General features: G+C 46.9%; 1 protein-coding gene across 27 annotated transcripts in view; it reads right to left on the bottom strand.

Annotated features, from left to right (window-relative positions):
- ELMOD3 (ELMO domain containing 3) overlaps nt 1–19,348 on the bottom strand; it is a 36,399-nt gene extending 17,051 nt beyond the window's left edge. For 3 of the 27 annotated variants that reach the window (XM_066267561.1, XM_066267559.1, XM_066267562.1), the window contains exons 1-11: nt 19,075–19,348; nt 16,496–16,778; nt 15,610–15,771; nt 12,112–12,189; nt 11,598–11,682; nt 9,701–9,745; nt 8,266–8,334; nt 6,887–6,978; nt 5,223–5,346; nt 4,866–4,988; nt 2,086–2,164 (exon numbers count right to left, since the gene is read on the bottom strand). In XM_066267561.1, coding sequence (XP_066123658.1) covers nt 2,086–2,164; nt 4,866–4,988; nt 5,223–5,346; nt 6,887–6,978; nt 8,266–8,334; nt 9,701–9,745; nt 11,598–11,682; nt 12,112–12,189; nt 15,610–15,771; nt 16,496–16,549 — 911 coding nt within the window. In that variant the 5' untranslated portion in view covers nt 16,550–16,778; nt 19,075–19,348. Of the gene's footprint in view, nt 1–1,873; nt 2,010–2,085; nt 2,165–4,865; nt 4,989–5,222; nt 5,347–6,886; nt 6,979–7,711; nt 7,839–8,001; nt 8,108–8,265; nt 8,335–9,700; nt 9,746–11,597; nt 11,683–12,111; nt 12,190–13,166; nt 13,235–15,609; nt 15,772–16,495; nt 16,779–19,074 lie in introns of those variants that run through there. The other 24 variants (XM_066267565.1, XM_066267564.1, XR_010730322.1 and 21 more) reach the window with 23 other exon arrangements.
- Nucleotides 19,349–19,451: the final 103 nt, after the last annotated feature.

The raw sequence follows: 19,451 nt of genomic DNA, 5'->3' as shown, positions 1-19,451 counted from the left end.
TGCTGCAACCAGAGCCATTCTAGCCCCTGAGGCAGAGGCCACAGAGCCATCCTCAGCACCCGGGCCAACTTTACTCCAATGGAGCCTTGGCTGCAGAAGGGGAAGAGAGAGACAGAGAGGAAGGAGAGGGGGAGGGGTGGAGAAGCAGATGGGTGCTTCTCCTGTGTGCCCTGGCCGGGAATCGAACCTGGGACTCCTGCACGCCAGGCCGACACTCTACCACCAAGCCAACCGGCCAGGGCCAGAAAAGTGGGGTTTTTCTTCTTTCCTGGTGCTAAGAAGCTCCCCACCCCCTCTGGGGTGTCAGTGGAAGTAAAGAGGATGTCAGTGGAGGCTACTCTGGATCAGTAATGAGGTACCCCTACCCTTCCCAGCCAGTGCTATTATCAGTGGGGGTCAAGTGGATAACTGGGTTCCCACCCCAGCTGTAAGTAATGGAGTGGTGTTCCCTCCCCGCACTGGCTTAGCCTCAGAGGAGGCCTGCTATAACAGAAGATTTAAAGATCCAGAGTGGCATTACACAATACCCATACTGTCCAGGATACAATAAAAAATATCACTTGTGGCCCTGGCCAGTTGGCTTGGTGGTAGAGCATCAGCCTGGCATGCAGGAGTCCAAGGTTCGATTCCCGGCCAGGGCACACAGGAGAAGTGCCCATCTGCTTCTCCACCCCTCCCCCTCTCCTTTCTGTCTCTCTCTTCCCCTCCCGCAGCCAAGGCTCCATTGGAGCAAAGATGGCCCGGGCACTGAGGATGGCTCCATGGCCTCTGCCTCAGGCACTAGAATGGCTCTGGTTGCAGCAGAGCATCGCCCCCTGGTGGGCGTGCCGGGTGGATCCCGGTCGGGCGCATGCGGGAGTCTGTCTGACTGCCTCCCTGTTTCCAATTTCAGGAAAAAAAAAAAAAAAAAAAAATATATATATATATATATATATATATATATATATATATACACACACACACACATACCACTTGTTAATCAAAAGAACTAGAAAATTTTCAATTTGGGTGAGAGGAGATAATCAGTAGATAGCAACACTGAGATAACAAAGAGGTTGGAATTAAATGATAAGGACTTTAAAATTTTTTTTTTAATCTTTTTTTTTCTTTATTCATTTTTAGAGAGGAGAGAGCGAGGGAGAGAGAGAGAGACAGAGAGAGAGAAGCGGGGAGGAGCTGGAAGCATCAACTCCCATATGTGCCTTGACCAGGCAAGCCCAGGGTTTCAAACCGGCGACCTCAGCATTTCCAGGTCAACACGTTATCCACTGTGCCACCACAGGTCAGGCATGATAAGGACTTTAAAGCAGCTGCTGAGGGCAGAATAAGGGCCCTTCCAAAGATGTCCAGTCCTAATCCCCAGGACCTATGTACATGTAATGTTGCAAGCCAAGGGGGAATTAAGATCAGAGGTAGAGCTAAGGCTGCTAATTAGCAGATAAGAAAATTATCCTGGATGATCTGAGTGGGCCCAATGTAAAAAGTGAGAGAGGGAGGCAGAAATGCAGTCAGAAAGAGATGTGAGAACAGAATCAGGCTTAGAGATGCTCTGAAGGAGGAGGATGGCGGGCAGTCTCCAGAAATTGAAAACAGAAGGAAACGATTCTCTCCCAAAGTCCCAAACAAGACTGCAGCTCTGCTGCCACCCGGGCTCACCCCAGTGACATGGCTTCAGACTTCGGACCCACAGAACTCAATTAGTTGTCATAGCTACTAAACTTGTGGAAACTTGTTGCAGCAACAGTAGAAAACTATCATTGCAGCTATCATTAAAAAAAAAAAGGCTTTGATAAACAATTACTAACACACTTAGAAAAAAAAGTCTCAACAAAGACATCAGATATAAAGAACCAAATAGAAACTTTAGCCTGACCTGTGGTGGCACAGTGGATAACAGCATTAATCTGGATCACTGAGGTCACCAGTTCAAAACCTCGGACTTGCCCAGTCAAGACACATACGAGAAGTAACAACTATAAGTTGATGCTTCTTGCTTCTTTCCCCCACCCCTAAAATCAATAAATAAAATCTTTAAGAAAAAAGAAACTTTAGAACTGAAAAACATAACTAAAATTAAAAACTCACCAAATGGGCTCAACAGCAGGATAGATATAACAGGGAAGAATCAGTGACCCAGAAGATGGAACAATATAAATGACCCAATCTGAACAACAGAGAGGAAAAGACAAAACAAAAAACAAAATGAACAACACTTTGTAGATCTATGAGCTGTTAAAAAAACAAAAACAAAAACCAGAGTTTGTGGGACCCGTGGCATTTGTGTCATCAGAGTTTGACAAGAGAGGAGAAAGTATGGGACTGAAAAAAGTATTTAAAGTAATAATAGATGAAAATTTACCAAATTTGGCAAAAGACATAAACCTACAGATTCAAGAAGCTGAGCAACCCCCTAATGGAATTAGCCAAAGAAATCCACACCAAGGCAAATCATAATTAAAATGCTGCTAATGAAAGACAACCCCCTCAAAATATATATATATATTTTTTTGGGGGGGAGACAGAGAGTGAGTCAGAGAGAGGGACAGGTAGGGACAGACAGACAGGAAGGGAGAGAGATGAGAAGAATCAATTCTTCGTTGCGACACCTTAGTTGTTCATTGATTGCTTTCTCGTATGTGCCTTGACCGAGGGGCTACAGCGACCTTGGCTCAAGCTGGTGACCTTTGGGCTCAAGCTAGCAACCATGGGGTCATGTCTATGATCCTATGCTCAAGCCAGCGACCCTGCACTCAAGCTGGTGAGCCCACACTCAAGCCTGTCACCTCAGGGTTTTGAACTTGGGTCCTCCACATTCTAGTCTGATGCTCTATCCACTGCGCCACCACCTGGTCAGGCCTTCCCTCAATATCTTGAAAATATCAATAGAAGAGAGATAAACAACTCCTTAACTATCACCTGCCCCAAAATACACCCATGCTCTTTGTTGGACTGTCCTTCAGGTGGATTGAATGCTTCTCAAGATAGATCCAGACTGTACTCAAGATATTCTGTTCTTCCAGACTTTTACTCCTCAGTTCCTACTCCCCATGCCAACATGGAAAACACAAGACCTTTGAGTAAGGCTTAGTGGTAGGGTGGGCACACAGTGCTCTCTGCCTGACCTCATATGCGGCACTATCAGGGAGAAATAATTCAAATGACAGCAGCTTTCTCATCAGAAACTACGAAGGCCAAAAGGAAGTAGCACATTTTTCAAGTGCTGAAAAACAATGGTAAACCTGGAAATCTATGTCCAGAGAAATTACTTTTTAAGAGTAAAGGGAAAATCAAGTCATTCTCAGGTGAAGAAAAACTAAGAGAATTGATCGCCAGTAGACCTATGTAAGTACATGGCTAAAGGATGTTTTCGAAACAAAAGAAATGATAAAAGAAGGAATCTTAGAATATCAGAACGGAAGAGAGTACAATGGAAAGAGTAAATAAAAGGGTAAATACAACAGACTTTGCTTCTCTTGAGATTTTTAAATTGTTCGATGGTTGACACAAAATCAAACACTCGCCCTGGCCAGTTGGCTCAGCGGTAGAGCATCGGCCCAGTATGTGTAAGTCCTGGGTTTGACTCCCGGCCAGAGCACACAGGAGAAGCATCCATCTACTTCTCCACCCTTCCCCCTCTCCTTTCTCTCTGTCTCTCTCTTCCCCTCCTGCAACCAAAGCTCCACTGGAGCAAAGTTTGCCCAGGCACTGAGGATGGCTCCACGGCCTCTGCCTCAGGCACTAGAATGGCTCCAGATGCAACAAAGCAACACTCTAGATGGACAGAACATTGCCCCCTAGTGGGCATGCGGGTGTCTCCCCGTTGGGCACATGCGGGAGTCTCTCTGCCTCCCTGCTTCTCACTTCAGAAAAATGCCAAAAAAAAAATTAAAAAAAAAATCACACACTCTCCTGATGTAGTGATGCAGTAAATAGTGTTGACCTAGGATGCTGAGGTACCTGGTTTGAAACCCCAAGGTTGCCAACTTGAGTATGGGCTTATTGATATGATCCTGAGGTTGCTGGCTTGAACCCAAAGGTCACTGGCTTGAGCAAGGGTCATAGCCTGGCTCGAGTCCTGCCCCCTCAACCCGTCAAGGCACATATGGGAAGCAATGAATGAACAACTAAAGTGATGCAACTATGAGTTGATGTTTCTCATCTCTCCCTTCCTGTATCTCTTGCTAAAAAAAAAAGTAAAAATCAAACACTCATGTGATTTTCAATGTACACAGAGGAAATACTTAAGACAATTATAGATGAGGGAGAATAAAGGGACTTAAACATGCTGTCACTAGTACCAATAGACTGTCATCAATACTAATAGAAAAGAGGAAAAAAAGTAGAATCCAAATCGTATCACTCCAATGGTTTCTATCTCACTTAAACTATTTTGTTTTAAAGATATTATTGATTGATTTCACACAGAGGAGAGAGAAGGGGGAGTGAGAAGTATCAACTCATTGTTTCTAACTAATGAACTTTAGTTGTTCACTGGTTGCTTCTTGTATGTGCCTTGACCAGGAAGGCCCAGGGTTTCGAGCCAGCGACCCCAGCGTTCCAGGTCAATGCTCTATCCACTGTACCACCACAAGCCAGGCTCCATCTCACTTAGAGTTAGGGTTTTACAATGGTCTGCAAGGCCACAAGTGAACTTTTCTCCCGTCACCCTCTTCTCTGTTTCAGCCTCAGTTTCTCAGACTTAAGCTTTATGTCAGAGCCTCTGCATTGCTCTCCCCTCTTCCCAGAATGCTCTCCTGAGGTATCCTGTCCCCTGGTGCTAGCAAGACAGGAAGAGGACTACCCATCTCTCACTCCAGTCCTGGAATCAGGGGGCCAGGAAAAGATAAACCATTCCTCTCTCTTACCCTGAAAGCCCAGATCTTCCCAGTGATCTCCATGGAGGGCACAGTCAAACCTGGAGCCAGTCAGCTTCTTGTAGATGGTCTGGAGCACTCGGCCATGCACTGGGTCTTGGCTATCCAGGCCACCTGCCCCAAAACACACCCATGCTCTCTGTTGGACTGTCCTTCAGGGAAGGACTGAGTGCTTCTCAAGATAGATACAGGCTGTTCTCCCCGACTTTTATTCCTCAGTTCCTGCTCCCCACGCCACATGGAAAATGCAAGACCCTTGGGTGAGGCTTAGTGACAGAGTGGGCACACAGTGCTCTCTGCCTGACCTTATACGAAGCACCTGCTTTGTGGCAGCACCAGAGCACTCACACTGAGCAATGGTCAAGACCAAGTCCCTTTCTTCACGGAGGCCCTGATGGAGCTTTGGAGGCCCGAAGAGGCAGTGCCGGAGGGCAGCAAGCCCAGTCCTTCGAATTGTTGGCTGGATTCTTTTCTGGGGAGAGAGTTGTAGACAGCATGCTGGGTTCCCCTGCTTTAATGTTCTTATCATCAAGCTGAGTACAGGGGACTGTTCTTGCACAAAGAAGTAGCTCCCCCAATTAAGTGGCTGGTCTCTGCGCCAGGGAAGGGAAACAGAAGCTGTGAAGCATCTGTTTAATCCCTGTGGACAGGCTCTCCCAGTTACCAGGTTCTTCGTAAACAGAGACAGATGTCCCCAAGCATAGGCGTTATCAATCAGTGTCTACATTTGGTAGTTGCTTTTTAGAACTAGCTATTCCATTGACTGTCAAGAAAGCTAGAGATGGCTAGCTGTGGGGACACCCCCGTGCGGTCTCACAAACACCAGACCAGGTTTCCCAGTGGGGCTGCTATGTAGCCTCTCTGTCTCTGTCCATAAAGGACATAATTTATAAACTGTAGCAAAACTCTCAAGTTCCAGGATGAGACAGCCAGTGGGGACAGAGTCTAGGAGACGTCTGTTTTGGAGGTGGACACCACTGGGGGCAGCTGTTGTGCTCTGCCACCGCCGAACTAGCACTTCCTACTGCCCTGCCAACTTCTCGCTGCTCAGGGCCCTCCCTGGGGGCTGAGAACACCGACTTGGGTAACGCTGGCAACCTGATTCCTGTCTTTTCAGCCTCTCTCTTGAGCCAAGTTTTAGGAGAAGACTAAAATCACATTCCTGTAAACTTAATACTGGACACTCAAGTTGCCCCAGAAAGCTTGCCAGCTTTTATTCTCTATTTTCTTTCCCAATCTCATGTATTTTTTTTTTTTCTGAAGCTGGAAACGGGGAGAGACAGTCAGACAGATTCCCGCATGCGCCCGACCAGGATCCACCCGGCACGCCCACCAGGGGGCAATGCTCTGCCCCTGGGGGGGGGTCGCTGTCGCGACCAGAGCCACTCTAGCGACTGGGGCAGAGGCCAAGGAGCCATCCCCAGCGCCCGGGCCATCTTTGCTCCAATGGAGCCTCGGCTGCAGGAGGGGAAGAGAGAGACAGAGAGGAAGGAGAGGAGGAAGGGTGGAGAAGCAAATGGGCGCTTCTCCTGTGTGCCCTGGCCGGGAATCGAACCCGGGACTTCTGCACGCCAGGCCGACGCTCTACCACTGAGCCAACCGGCCAGGGCCAATCTCATGTATTTTAAAAAATTCCCAAATAGCTTCTGACACCCTGAAGAAAGGGCAGATTTCCCTTCATTAGCCACGAAGTACTCAGCTCTCTGTACAGACTGCCTTGCTGCTCCATGGAACTAGTGTTTGATGCCAGACCTGCCCTCCCCTAAGAGGAAACGCAGGGAGCAGCTCCGGGGACCTCGGTATGATGGAGTCACGAGAGCTCTGGCACAGTCCTAGGAACGCAGGTCTTTGACAGCCATGACCTTGTGCCCCAAGATCTTTCTAGGTGAGATACGGCCTTCAACTAGAAGCTTTCCTTTTGCTTGCCCAGTGCCCTCTCCTGTTAGGACAGAAGCCTGGATCCCAGGAGGAGGGTGCTTGGCCTGTGATCCCAAAGCTCCATACTGTCACACCTTGAAGGAGGAGAGGTCCACAGTCTGGAAATGCTGCAGGGCCTCACTGAAGGAGATCAGCTGCCCCGACTGGTCTGAGCTGGTCTGGCTCCCTGTGGCAGAAGGGGAGAGGAAGACACTCAGGATTTGTAACAGCAGTCATTGTGGCAGCAAACGCTTACTGAGGCCTTCTGGTTGTCACCTCTAAGCCCAGAACTGGCTTCCATCTGTAAACATTAGACACCCAAAGCTACTACAAGCAATCCTCGTTCAAGGGGCTGGCATCATCTGCTGGGCCAAGTCCTCTCAGACAACTGCTCAGAGGCTCACAAGCCGACCTATGCAGTGAGTAGGGATAGATCTACCCCTCAGGGGCTCCCTAACTCCACTCATCTGTGAGCGGGCAAGTCACTGACTAGAGTAGGTACCCACATCAGAATGTGCCACAGGTTTGCTTAGGGGTCTTTCCTAATTTCTTCTTTTTATTTTATTTTATTTTTTACAGAGACAGAGAGTGAGTCAGAGAGAGAGATAGACAGGGACAGACAGACAGGAACGGAGAGAGATGAGAAGCATCAATCATTAGTTTTTCATTGCGCATTGCAACACCTTAGTTGTTCATTGATTGCTTTCTCATATGTGCCTTGACCGTGGGCCTTCAGCAGACCGAGTAACCCCTTGCTGGAGCCAGCGACTGTGGGTCTAAGCTGGTGAGCTTTTGCTCAAACCAGATGAGCCTGTGCTCAAGCTGGCGACCTCGGTGTCTCAAACCTGGGTCCTCTGCATCCCACTCTGACGCTCTATCCACTGCGCCACCACCTGGTCAGGCCCTAATTTCTTCTTTACCTCTTCTCACACCCTGTATATGAATGACCCCCGTCCAGCCTTTGTTCCAGTCCACAGGAATGAACTTCTTGTTAGCAGTAAAACCTCTCCAGGAGTTCGGGCAGGATGTGGGTCCCAGTTTGCTTTCCTACAGCTCTCAAAGAGGGATGTGAGACAATTTTCAGCAAACCCTGAGCATTCCAGCAGAAGGCTTCAGTCCCCAACCCCAGGGGTTTCCTTGTTCAGAACAACCTGCTCAACCTTATGCAGGGGCCCTGGGAGCCCATTTCCATCCTGCCTAACCTCCTCACCCTGCAGAAGCTGACCCTGGCCATGGGCCTGCCTGTCTTCTCTCAGGCCTGGGTCGATGGCAGCCCCTTCCTCATGGCATTCATTCCCATTTTCTCCAGAATGTCATCTTTAGATCCAAAAAAGAGATCTTACTCTGTGTCACATAGCTGAAACAACACTCAGGAATTCTGTGTCCTAATCCGAGTCAGACACATCAGCCTCCCGTGTGGACGGTCCCTCTGCCAGTAGCTGACCGTATGGAGGCGGTGCCATTCTTGCATTACCTGTCTCTAGCTGGATGCTGTCCACGGCTTCCCATTCCTCTTGGGCTCTGAGCACCTCTGTGCTCATGACTGCAACAGGGAGAAAAGGAGACCCTCTGAGATCTAGGGGGTCTGGACCACTGTCAGCCCCCAGACTTATCTGCCTGCCTTGATCTTGTTGCCCTCAGATGCCCTTTTCACATGGCTGCCAGAATGAACTTTTGAAAAGGCAGATCTGATAATCACACCCTCCCCCCCCCCAGTCAAAACTCTCCAGGAATTAATTGTCTATAACTCCCAGGGTAATACCCACCTGATCAGCATAGCACCTTAGTACCTTTCAATCTGGACCCTTCGTACCTCTCTAGCTCTGCCCTAGACATACAGAACTACCTCAAGTTTGCCTGTCTTCCCACCTTCAGTGCCTTGGCACAGACTGGTCTCCCTCTGCTGTGAGCCAGCACCCTAGGTACTGTTGCCTGCAGTTCCAATTCTTTCTGCTGCAGCTCTAGCTCAGCCTTCAGTGAATTCTGATGATCACCCCACCTGGACACCACATCACAGTTGTGACCATCCTTTCCCTACACTGGGAGCACAGAGGACAGGGCTCTCTAGAACCTAGCACAGTGCTCCTGCATGTCACGTGTTCAACAAACATTTGATGAATAAATGAAAGCTCAATAAAAGGGGGGGGGGTGAGCAGAAGAAAAGAAGCAGGAGAGCCTCTCTATAGCCACTACATGGCCTTTTTCTCCAAACTACAGCTGTTGCTCTCTTGCCCAAATTGCTAGTGGTGCATCCTGTCACTGACTTTTCCCATTTGCTAGGGAGGACATCAGCAAATAGTGGAAAGGATGAAGGGACTTCAGTTAAATACCCAAAATGTTGATCACTCCAGCCTCAGTGGTAAAAGCAGTGGACATCACATGACAATAAACTATTTTGAAAATATGCTTGTGAATTAAATAAAATTCTCCCCAAAACTCAGAACACTAGTGGATAATAAGGAAGAGAAAGCTGCTGAGAAGCAGTGGAGGGTGCTGTTGAAAGCCCACGCCAGAGCCGATGGCTGTGAACATTTCATCTCCAACACCTACCAGCTGTTTGTCTTTGGGCAAATTACTTAACCATCTGCAGTCACTTGTGGGACTACTGTGAGGATGATGTAACTTCCATTTCTTAGAGGAGTATGTGGCCCAAGCGTTAAGTGCTCAATACGTATTAGCTAGTATTATGGGCACAGTAGAGGGCTTGGGTCCAGCAGGGTGGTGAACAGTGGTGGCAGATGAGACTGGTCCAGGGTCTCCTGAATGCCCGGACCTCTAGGAAATTCAATCTTGCTAGCCCCAAACCATGGGCGGGACAGCAGACACAGAGTCTCAGGGCTTCCAAGCTAGATAACCTCAACAGAATATTCGACCATGGACGGTTAAAAGGAAACAAAAACAAAACTCACTTCCAGCATGCTGCACCGCTGGGAGATAAAGGAAGAACCGAGTGGCTGAAAAAAGGAAAAGCAGTACTGTGTGCTCACTGTGACACCAAAGGGCTCCACAGCCCTCACCCCTCGCCTGTGCCCAGGTTTACTGCTCCTCACCCTTCGGGTCCTCATCACAAGCAATCTGACCAATCTCCCACCCCACACAACCTCACCAACAAACAACTTGATCAAAGATTGTGATCAAGGAGCAGAAACGTCATCAGCAAGGGCGTGGGAATTCGCTGACAGCAGATTAGTCATGAGAAAGTAAAGGCCTCAACTAGCAATTGTAACTTGGTGCCTATAAACTGGAGACAAATACCGAAATCATGTGCAAGTGTCTCTTTCCTTTCCTTTTGAAACCAGGTAGACTACTTCTCCATCTAAAGGTGATACTTAATGAATACTAATTTTCCCCAACAGAAGAATAAAGAGGCAAAACAAATCTTCATGCTAACAAATGCAGCTCACAATGATATGGCTGGCTTTTTTCCTTTTTGCAACTACCTCCTTTATTTAGGCTCTCTTCTACTTATTTGTATAAAAATCAGCATTGCTGATTTAGTCAGCCTACTATTTTAAGTTAGCTGAGAGCAATGGTAAAATAAATTGTAATTGTTCAATACAATCAAAACTACCTGGCACATAATGCCAGTTATACTGAAATATAAAACATCTTGGCATTTAAGGTAAAATCTCTAATAAATGTTAGGTTTGTCACCACACAGTAAAAAGAAAATACTATCACAAAATACTTCATCAGCCTTGGACAGTGGCTCAGTGGATAGAGTGTTGGCTTGGTATAAGGAAGTCCTGAGTTCAAATCCCATCAGGGCTTGATTCCTGGTCAGGGCACACACAAGAGGCAATCATCTGCTTCTCTCCCTCTACCTCTCCCCCTTCTCTAACTCTTCCTCTCTCACAGCCAGTGGATTGATTGATTTAAGTGTGGCTCTGGGCACTGAGATGGCTCAGTTCATCTGAACGACAGCCTCAGATGCTAAAAACAGCTTGGACACAAGCATTGGTCCCAGATGGAGTTGCCAGGTGGATCCCGGTTGGGGCGCATGCAGGAGTCTGCCTCACTATCCCCCCTCCTCTTACCTAAAATAATAATAACTAAAAAAAGATACTTCATCAATATCCAAATAATTTTCTACCTTGGAATATTTTTAATAAGCTCCATATTTTTGGAGATTAGATTTTCAGTTTGTAGAATTTAACAATAATCTATACCAATAAGCTCTCACTGTGATTTACATTCTGTGTACAAGGCACTTTATATTATCTCACATAATCCTTATAAAATCCCATAATACATGTTCTGTTACAATCCCTGGTCTATAGATGAGAAAAGTAAGGGTTAGGAAGGTTAGGTAACTTGCTCAAGCTCATGCAGCTGGTGGTGAGAGAGCAATGTTTAAGTCAAAGCTATTTGACTCCAGAACTGGTGCTTCTGAATTGGTAAGTGTGGCTTTCTGTGAAACCAGCTTTAAATATAGTAAAAGAAGAAAGAATCATTTAAAGCAGATAACACAGGATGCTTTTCCAAAGCCTTTTTGCTTGTACTGTCTTATTTCACTATCATAATATCCTTTTTAGGATAAAGGAGGTATTACTATTTCTACTACAGACACTGAGATGCTGATTTGCCCGAAAGCAAACAGTAAGTCACTTAGGTCTAGTGGGGCTAGATTAGAACTCAGATCTTTTGACTCCTCCAGTGTTGATTCTAAGTTTCCTTGATAATAAAAAATCTACAAAATTCTGTAGGACAAGTAGTCAGAGAAATTCAAATGACGTTTTTCCAGATCCATGGGGAGCTCTGACTGGGGCCCCACCCAGGGTCCCAGGGTCCTGAAAGGGACCTTACCACCTGGTGCCCATCCATTAGCTTCTGTTGTCAGGGCCTGGAGGGTGCTGTGGCTCTTCAACTCCGAGATCTGTCGGGGCAGTGACTGTTAATGCGAAGGCAGAATCGATGTCTCCCCATCCACAAAAACATATCCCTCCCATTGTACCAAATGTCCTTGCAATTGGAGGCCAGAAGGATCTAGTCTACCCTGACAGGTTGATTAAAGCCAATCTTGGAAAACTCTGACTATGATGTAGAACTTGGGTGATGTGAGGATAAGTATATGCCTTAGGAAACAAACAGAAGCTCCCAGAACTCATCTGTGACTATGATGTGTCTTTGCTATTCCTGTTACACTTCAAATTCTGCTTCATTATTGTAATTATCGTATTAGATAGAAGTTGTTTGTGCTCAACACCCCTTCCCCTGACTGTGAGCTCCTGAAGGGCAGGGTCTCTGCCACCGTGTCACACAGCAGCACACAACAGAAACTTATGTTGGCAGACGGTACTAAGGTGCAGACAATATGTACAGGAATTCCTCTGAACGCCAGAAGAGCACTGCTGTCCTTGTCAGATGGTGGCGAGTACGCAGCAGACACACTGTCAGCCTGGAAGACAAACCAGAGTCAACCTCCCGGCACGTGTCAGTCCTCAAAGACAAAAGCTGAAACGTCACTCCTCCTCCCAGTACATGCACGGAAAATGGATGAACTCCTAAGAAGTTAACTACAAGGAGTACTGTAAGGGAAAGCTTGTGTTTAGCCTAGTTTTCAGAAAAACTGCAAAGAACTGAGTTAATGTTATCTCAAAAATCTCATCTAGATTTCCTGGCTGTGTTAAAGGTGTCAGGGCTCTGAGTGAGTGAAGTTCACTGAGGTCGTTCCTTTCTGCTCTGCCAAACCTTCCCCCTGTTAGAGCTTAAAAAAACCTACCTGACCAACTTTTTACAACTCATATCACCACTATAGGGCTAATTTACCTAATATGTCAAAAATTAGTTCTACAAACCAGTAAGGAAAAAAAAACCCAACCAAGTAGAAAAACAGACATAGATATGGATGGTTTACACAAGTAGTTCTTAAACATGAAAAATGCTCAACTTTACTCATAAGAGAACTGTCAAATAAAACTACTCTGGCCCTGGCCGGTTGGCTCAGTGGTAGAGCGTGAGCCTGGCGTGCAGAAGTCCCGGGTTCGATTCCCGGCCAGGGCACACAGGAGAGGTGCCCATCTGCTTCTCCACCCCTCCCCCTCTCCTTCCTCTCTGTCTCTCTCTTCCCCTCCCGCAGCCCAGGCTCCACTGGAGCAAAGATGGCCTGGGCGCTGGGGATGGCTCCTCGGCCTCTGCCCCAGGCGCTAGAGTGGCTCTGGTTGCAACAGAGCAACAACCCCCTGGAGGGGCAGAGCATCGCCCCCTGGTGGGCGTGCCGGGTGGATCTTGGTCGGGCACATGCGGGAGTCTGTCTGACTGTCTCTCCCCATTTCTGGCTTCAGAAAAATACAGAAAAACAAAACAAAACAAAAAACTACTCTGAGAATATTTGTCACTTAGTATATTATCAAAGACCCAACATTGGAGCCTCACCTGTGGTGGTGCAGTTGATAAAGTGACCTAGAATGCTGAGGTCACCAGTTTGACACCCTGGGCTTGTGTGGTCAAGGCATATATGAAAGCAAGTACTATGAGTTGATGCTACCTGCTCAAACACACACATTCTCTCTCTCTCTCTCTCTCTCTCTCTCTCTCAATAAATAAAATAAAAAAAAAACCCAAACCAACATTAGCCCTGGCTGGATAGCTTGGCTGATTAGAGCATTGTCCCAAGTTGCACATAGGAGAAGCAACTATGAGTTGATGCTTCCTGCTCCTCTCCCCCATCCTCCCGCCTTTCTCTTTCTCCTATCTCTAAAATTAATAAATAAACACATATGGTAGTTGAGCAGGAAGCATCAACTACCATATGTGCCTTGACCAGGCAAACTCGGGGTTTTGAACTGGCGACCTTGTGTTCCAGGTCAACCCTATCCTCTGCGCCACCACAGGTCAAGCAATAAAATCTTAAAAACAAAAACAAAAAAAACATATGAATGCCCACTAATGAACTAATTAAACAAAGAATATCCACTCAATGAGATCCTATATAGCAGTGGTCCCCAATCTTTTTTGGGCCACGGACCGGTTTAATGTCAGAAAATATTTTCACAGACCGGCCTTTAGGGTGGGACGGATAAATGTATCACGTGACCGAGACAAGCGTCAAGAGTGAGTCTTAGACGAATGTAACAGAGGGAATCTGGTCATTTTAAAAAAATAAAACATAGTTCAGACTTAAATATAAATAAAACGGAAATAATGTAAGTTATTTATTCTTTCTCTGTGGACCGGTACCAAATGGCCCACGGACAGTACCAGTCCGCAGCCCGGGGTTTTGGGGACCAACCACTGCTATATAGACACAAAAAATAAGAAAGTGCTTTATATAAGGACAGTATGGGACAATCTTCATGTGATTAAGTGAATAAACAAATGCCAGATTATATACACTGTTTTACCATTTGTATATTTTTAAAAAATACATAAACGCCCTAGCCAGATGGCTCAGTTGGTTAGAGCATCATCCAGAAGCACAACAGTTGACCAGTTCGATCCCCAGTCAGGGCACATTCAGGGACAGATCAATGTTCCTGTCTCTCTCTCCCTACTTCTTTAGCTGAAATCAATAAATAAAAATAAATACAAAAACATATATGTTTATCTCTGCAGAGAATATTTCCAGAATTATACTCAAGGAAATAGTAACTTTGCCTCTAGTACAAAAATTGGGTGGTCAGAGGACAAAGGTAGAAGGCAGGTTTTTCATAGTATATCCTCTGTATTTTTTGAATTTTGAGGTATGTGAATGTATTATTTTCTGTAAAATAAACAAAATAAAAAATAATCAAAGGAAAATAACTAATAAAGGAATCATTGCTTAAGTCAAGGTCCTGGAATCCTCAAGTATTCCATTACTCCAATCCCTCCTACCTATTTTTGCTAAGACTCTTTAAATTCATCTTTGATTTCTTTGTGCTTGGGACACGAGAACGGATGCCCAAGACACACCACAGCTGAACCAGCTCCTCCATAACTGGCTTCATGTTGCCTAAGCATTAGTATTTCCCACTATAATCCAATGAACACACTGTTGTAATTCCTCTCACTTCGATCCTTTGGGCCATGTGATTTTCCTCTAGAATACACACCTGCCTCCTACTTCTTGTGTCCTCTGTCCCCTTCAAAACCAGTTCCATCTCCTCTAGGGCCTACCTCAAAAATGAGGCTACAATGGTCTCTCATTTTTCTTTCTTTCTTTTTTCTTTTTTAAAAGATTTTATTTATTCAATTTTCAGAGAGGAGCGAGAGAGAGAGAGAGAGAGAGAGAGAGAGAGAAAGGGGAGGAGCAGGAAGCATCAACTTCCATATGAGCTTTGACCAGGCAAGCCCAGGGTATCGAACAGGCAACCTCAGCGTTCCAGGTCGACGCTTTATCCCACTGCGCCACCACAGGTCAGGCTTTTTTCTTTTTTTCAGAGACAGAGAAAGAGTCAGAGAGAGGGATAGATAGGGACAGACAGACAGGAACGGAGAGATGAGAAGCATCAATCATTAGTTTTTCATTGCGACACCTTAGTTGTTCATTGATTGCTTTCTCATATGTGCCTTGATTGTGGGGCTACAGCAGACCAAGTAACCCCTTGCTCGAGCCAGCGACCTTGGGTTCAAGCTGGTGAGCTTTGCTCAAACCAGATGAGCTGCACTCAAGCTGGAGACCTTGGGGTCTCGAACCTGGGTCCTCCGCATCCTTGTCTGACGCTCTATCCACTGCGCCACCGCTTGGTCAGGCTCCCACTTTTCTAAGTCCAGTAGCCCCCAATATGTACCCTAACTTTCTCTGCAAAGGCCTGTCTCCCCAGTCAGAATAATCAGAATCTGCTGCTTTGAGTGTAGGGACTTTCTCTTATATTTCTTTTATATTTTCCATACTTGCCTGACCTGTGGTGGCGCAGTGGATAAAGCGTCGACCTGGAAATGCTGAGGTCACCGGTTCAAAACCCTGGGCTTGCCTGGTCAAGGCACAAATGGGAGTTGATGCTTCCAGGTCCTCCCCACCTTCTCTCTCTGTCTCTCTCTCTCCCTTTCTCTCTCCTCTCTAAAATGAATAAATAAAATTAAAAAAAAATTAAAAAAATAAAGGTGAGAATTAAAAAAAAAGAATGCATAAATAAGTGGAACAAATCTATGTGTCTCTCTCTCCCTTCCTCTTTCTCTAAAATAAATACATAAATTAATTAATTTTAAAAAATACACTTCTGGGAAAGGTAAGGTTTGCACAAAGACAGGTCACATTGAACTAAGAGTCCTGAGGATAATCAGGCCAAAGCAGTGTTTGACAGATAAAACACAAATTTCCGGCAGGATTCCTCACTAAAATTCTTTCCACCCAAACAAATCCAAACCCAAATTCCATAATCCACTTAGAAAATAAGCTGGCCTGACCTGCAGTGGCACAGTGGATAGAGAGACGACCTAGAATGCTGAGGTCACTGGTTTGAAGCCCTGGGCTTGCCCGGTCAAGGCACATACAAGAAGCTCACAATTATTATGAGTTGATGCTTCTCACTCCTCCCTCCCCTTTTCTCTCTCTCTCCTCTCTCTAAAATCAATCAATCAATTAAAAAACCTTAGAAGAAAATAAGCTCTCAGTAAAGGCAACTGACCCAAAGGTGAAGAGAAGCTTCTAAGAGAATAAAGAGGATGATAATGAGGATTTTCCTAAACATAAAGCTTCATGTTCTCTTATTATATGCTCATATCACTATTAATGATATATCCCAAACTAACACCTTTTTTTCAAAACAGAAGTGCTTGCTTACCTGTTCATCTCTTAATTCTTCCTCATTATGGAAAGAGCAGGATTTTTTATTCATGACTCAGAATCATTTGTTCAAGTGAGCTTTGTCCTTGGGTTCAGAAAGTTTAATAAGGTCTGAGATGAGAAGATATAGGAAGAGCCAGAGATCCAACTGCTCTACTTTTGCCTTCCTTCGCAGTTGTGCAGACTTAGAGCAAGAAAACAGTCCCTATGTGCCATCACCAAGGCATAGGAAGTGCCTGTGAGTACTGAAAGAAGTCCCTGAGGTCTCGCAGGCCTCAGCCCTATAAAAAAACAAAAGACAAAACAAAGAAAAATACCTTTAAAATGAACTGTTTTCATCATTCAGTTATGCCTCTGTTGGGAAAAATTGACTTAAAAACTTTTTTTTTTGGTGTGTGTGTGTGTGTGTGTGTGTGTGTGTGTGACAAGAGACAGAGAGAGATATAGAGAGAGGGACAGACAGGGATAGACAGATAGGGAGAGAGATGAGAAGCATCAATTCTTCGTTGTGGCTCCTTAGTTGTCCATTGATTGCTTTCTCATATGTGCCTTGACTGAGGAGCTACAGCAGAGTGAGTGATCCCTTGCTGAAGCCAGAGACCTTGGGCTCAAGCCAGCGACCATGGGGTCATGTCTATAAGCCCATGCTCAAGCCAGTGACCCCGTGCTCAAGCTGGTGAGCCCATGCTCACCTTGGGGTTTGAAGCCTAGGTCCTCTGCATCCTAATCCGGCGCTCTATCCACTGTGCCACCGCCTGGTCAGGTGACTTAAAAAATCTTTAAGCTGATATAAATTTATTCTGACTAGATTAGCTGCTTTAGCCAAATGCCTACCTCTTACTACCCATGCCACTGGGTGGAAAAAAGGGGGCCCTGAAAAAGTCTAAGGGCTAGTCTCTCAGTATTCAGAAGGTAGCGGCACCCACTGTCGACAGTGGGATTCTGTTTGATAATGAAGTTAATGGGATTTGGGGTAGCTAATCAAAGGGGTGAGGCTAATGGGTGGCACGATGAGGGGTGGTCTTAGCTGAAGTGCTCAGGCTTGGGTCTGGGTGTTAATAATACTAGATCTGGTTCCTATGATGGTGGAAACTCAATGCAACACAAATGCCAGCCTTCTTCAGCTGTCACCGCAGCTGTTGGCTGACTCAGTCTTTCATTCCATATCCACCTTAGGAAGAGGGCTGGACAAGCCCATACTTCATCATGGGGCAACTGGACTCACGGATGAGCCAGAACTCAATGGACAGATGGCCAACACATAACTGACAATCATACTTCACAGACTCGGGTGATGAAGGAAGGAGAGCGTCATCTCTTAAGGTCAGCCCTCCACCATGGGAATATGATCTGGACTCCCTAAGAACTGGTTGCCAGTAACAAACAGGAACCTTTTCTGGGGTAGGGCACACTGATTCTTTTTTTTTTTTTTTGTATTTTTCTGAAGCTGGAAATGGGGAAGCAGTCAGACAGACTCCCGCATGCGCCCGACCTGGATCCACCCGGCACGCCCACCAGGGGGCGATGCTCTGCCCATGGGGGGGGGAGCGTCGCTCTGTCTCGACCAGAGCCACTCTAGCGCCTGGGGCAGAGGCCACGAGCCATCCCCAGCGCCTGGGGCAGAGGCCACGGAGCCATCTCCAGCGCCCGGGCCATCCTTTGCTCCAACGGAGCCTCAGCTGCAGGAGGGGAAGAGAGAGACAGAGAGGAAGGAGAGGGGCAGGGGTGGAGAAGCAGATGGGCGCTTCTCCTGTGTGCCCTGGCCGGGAATCGAACCCGGGACTTCTGCACGCCAGGCCGACGCTCTACCACTGAGCCAACTGGCCAGGGCTGCACACTGATTCTTAAAACCATGAACAGGAATACCTCCTGGCACTTCAGGAACTAGCTTTCTCACTATGTCCTCTGGGGCCTCAACATCTGCTTCTGTTTTTTGCCTTCTTCCTTTACTTCCATGAAAGGGTATGATAAAACACTCAGTTGTCGGCCAACCTTGGGAAGGTGACAGGCAGGTTCGGCAACAGCACTTGTTACTGTGCATGAAACGAATCAGGCAGAGTAGAAGCATGAGCACCTGGACACAACCGCCAGTACCCGGGTTCTGGCCGGGGCATACTAGGGCTTTAGAGGGACACTTTCTGTATCAGGAAAAGAAAAGCGCACACACTCTCTGTCAAGTCAGCAATTACTCGAAGTTAGGCCACTCCCACCAACATTATGCAGCTCCTTAGAGTCAGACCTGTGGAAATGGCCTTCTTATAAAGATGGATCCTTTTAAAATGACGTATTTATAGTACATCCGCTTTAAGCAAGGAGCTTAAACTTTCTAAATAGGCATTTAACTTCGAAACTGGACCCCTCCTTAACTACAAACGCGCTGATCCTTTCATCAGGGCTGTCGCTGGGCGTCGCCGCCCCTCCCGGCCCCCCACACCCCCCCACGGAGGCAGTGCGCAGATATCAAGAGAGCTCTCCATCCAACAAGCTAGCCGGCCAGGCTGGGGGGTGGGGGGTGGGGGTGGGTTCGGACGGAAACGCTCGGCCTGTGTGTGGGGAAAATTGAGCAAAGTGACTTGCCTCAAGTCGTCCAGCGAGTCCACGGCCGAGCACGGACCAGAACCCAGATCTCTGGCCTCCTACTCGGAGTTTTTCCTCAGTCCTGCAACCTTGCTTCGCCCCAGGGCCATCATTTGCACCCCACATTTCCCTCCTTACGGCCCGGGGGTTTGCCCGACGCGCCCCCAGACCTCCCAGAGCTTTCCCATTTCGGTCTCACGGCCCCGCAGGCCCCCGCGCATGCGCACGGCCCTTCCCCGCCGCCGCTGGCGCGGAGGAGCGCACCTCCCTGCGGGCGGTGCAAACACCTTGCGGCAGCAAAGCTAGTACGGAGCGCTGGAGGTGTCAATCCGCGCCGGAGGCGGGGCTTCTGGATAAAAAAGGCCAGAGTTATTCAT

Source organism: Saccopteryx bilineata, chromosome 3 (genome assembly GCF_036850765.1).
Source record: "Saccopteryx bilineata isolate mSacBil1 chromosome 3, mSacBil1_pri_phased_curated, whole genome shotgun sequence".
NCBI classification, from domain to species: domain Eukaryota; kingdom Metazoa; phylum Chordata; class Mammalia; order Chiroptera; family Emballonuridae; genus Saccopteryx; species Saccopteryx bilineata.
This window is presented reverse-complemented; position numbering and strand designations above follow the sequence as displayed.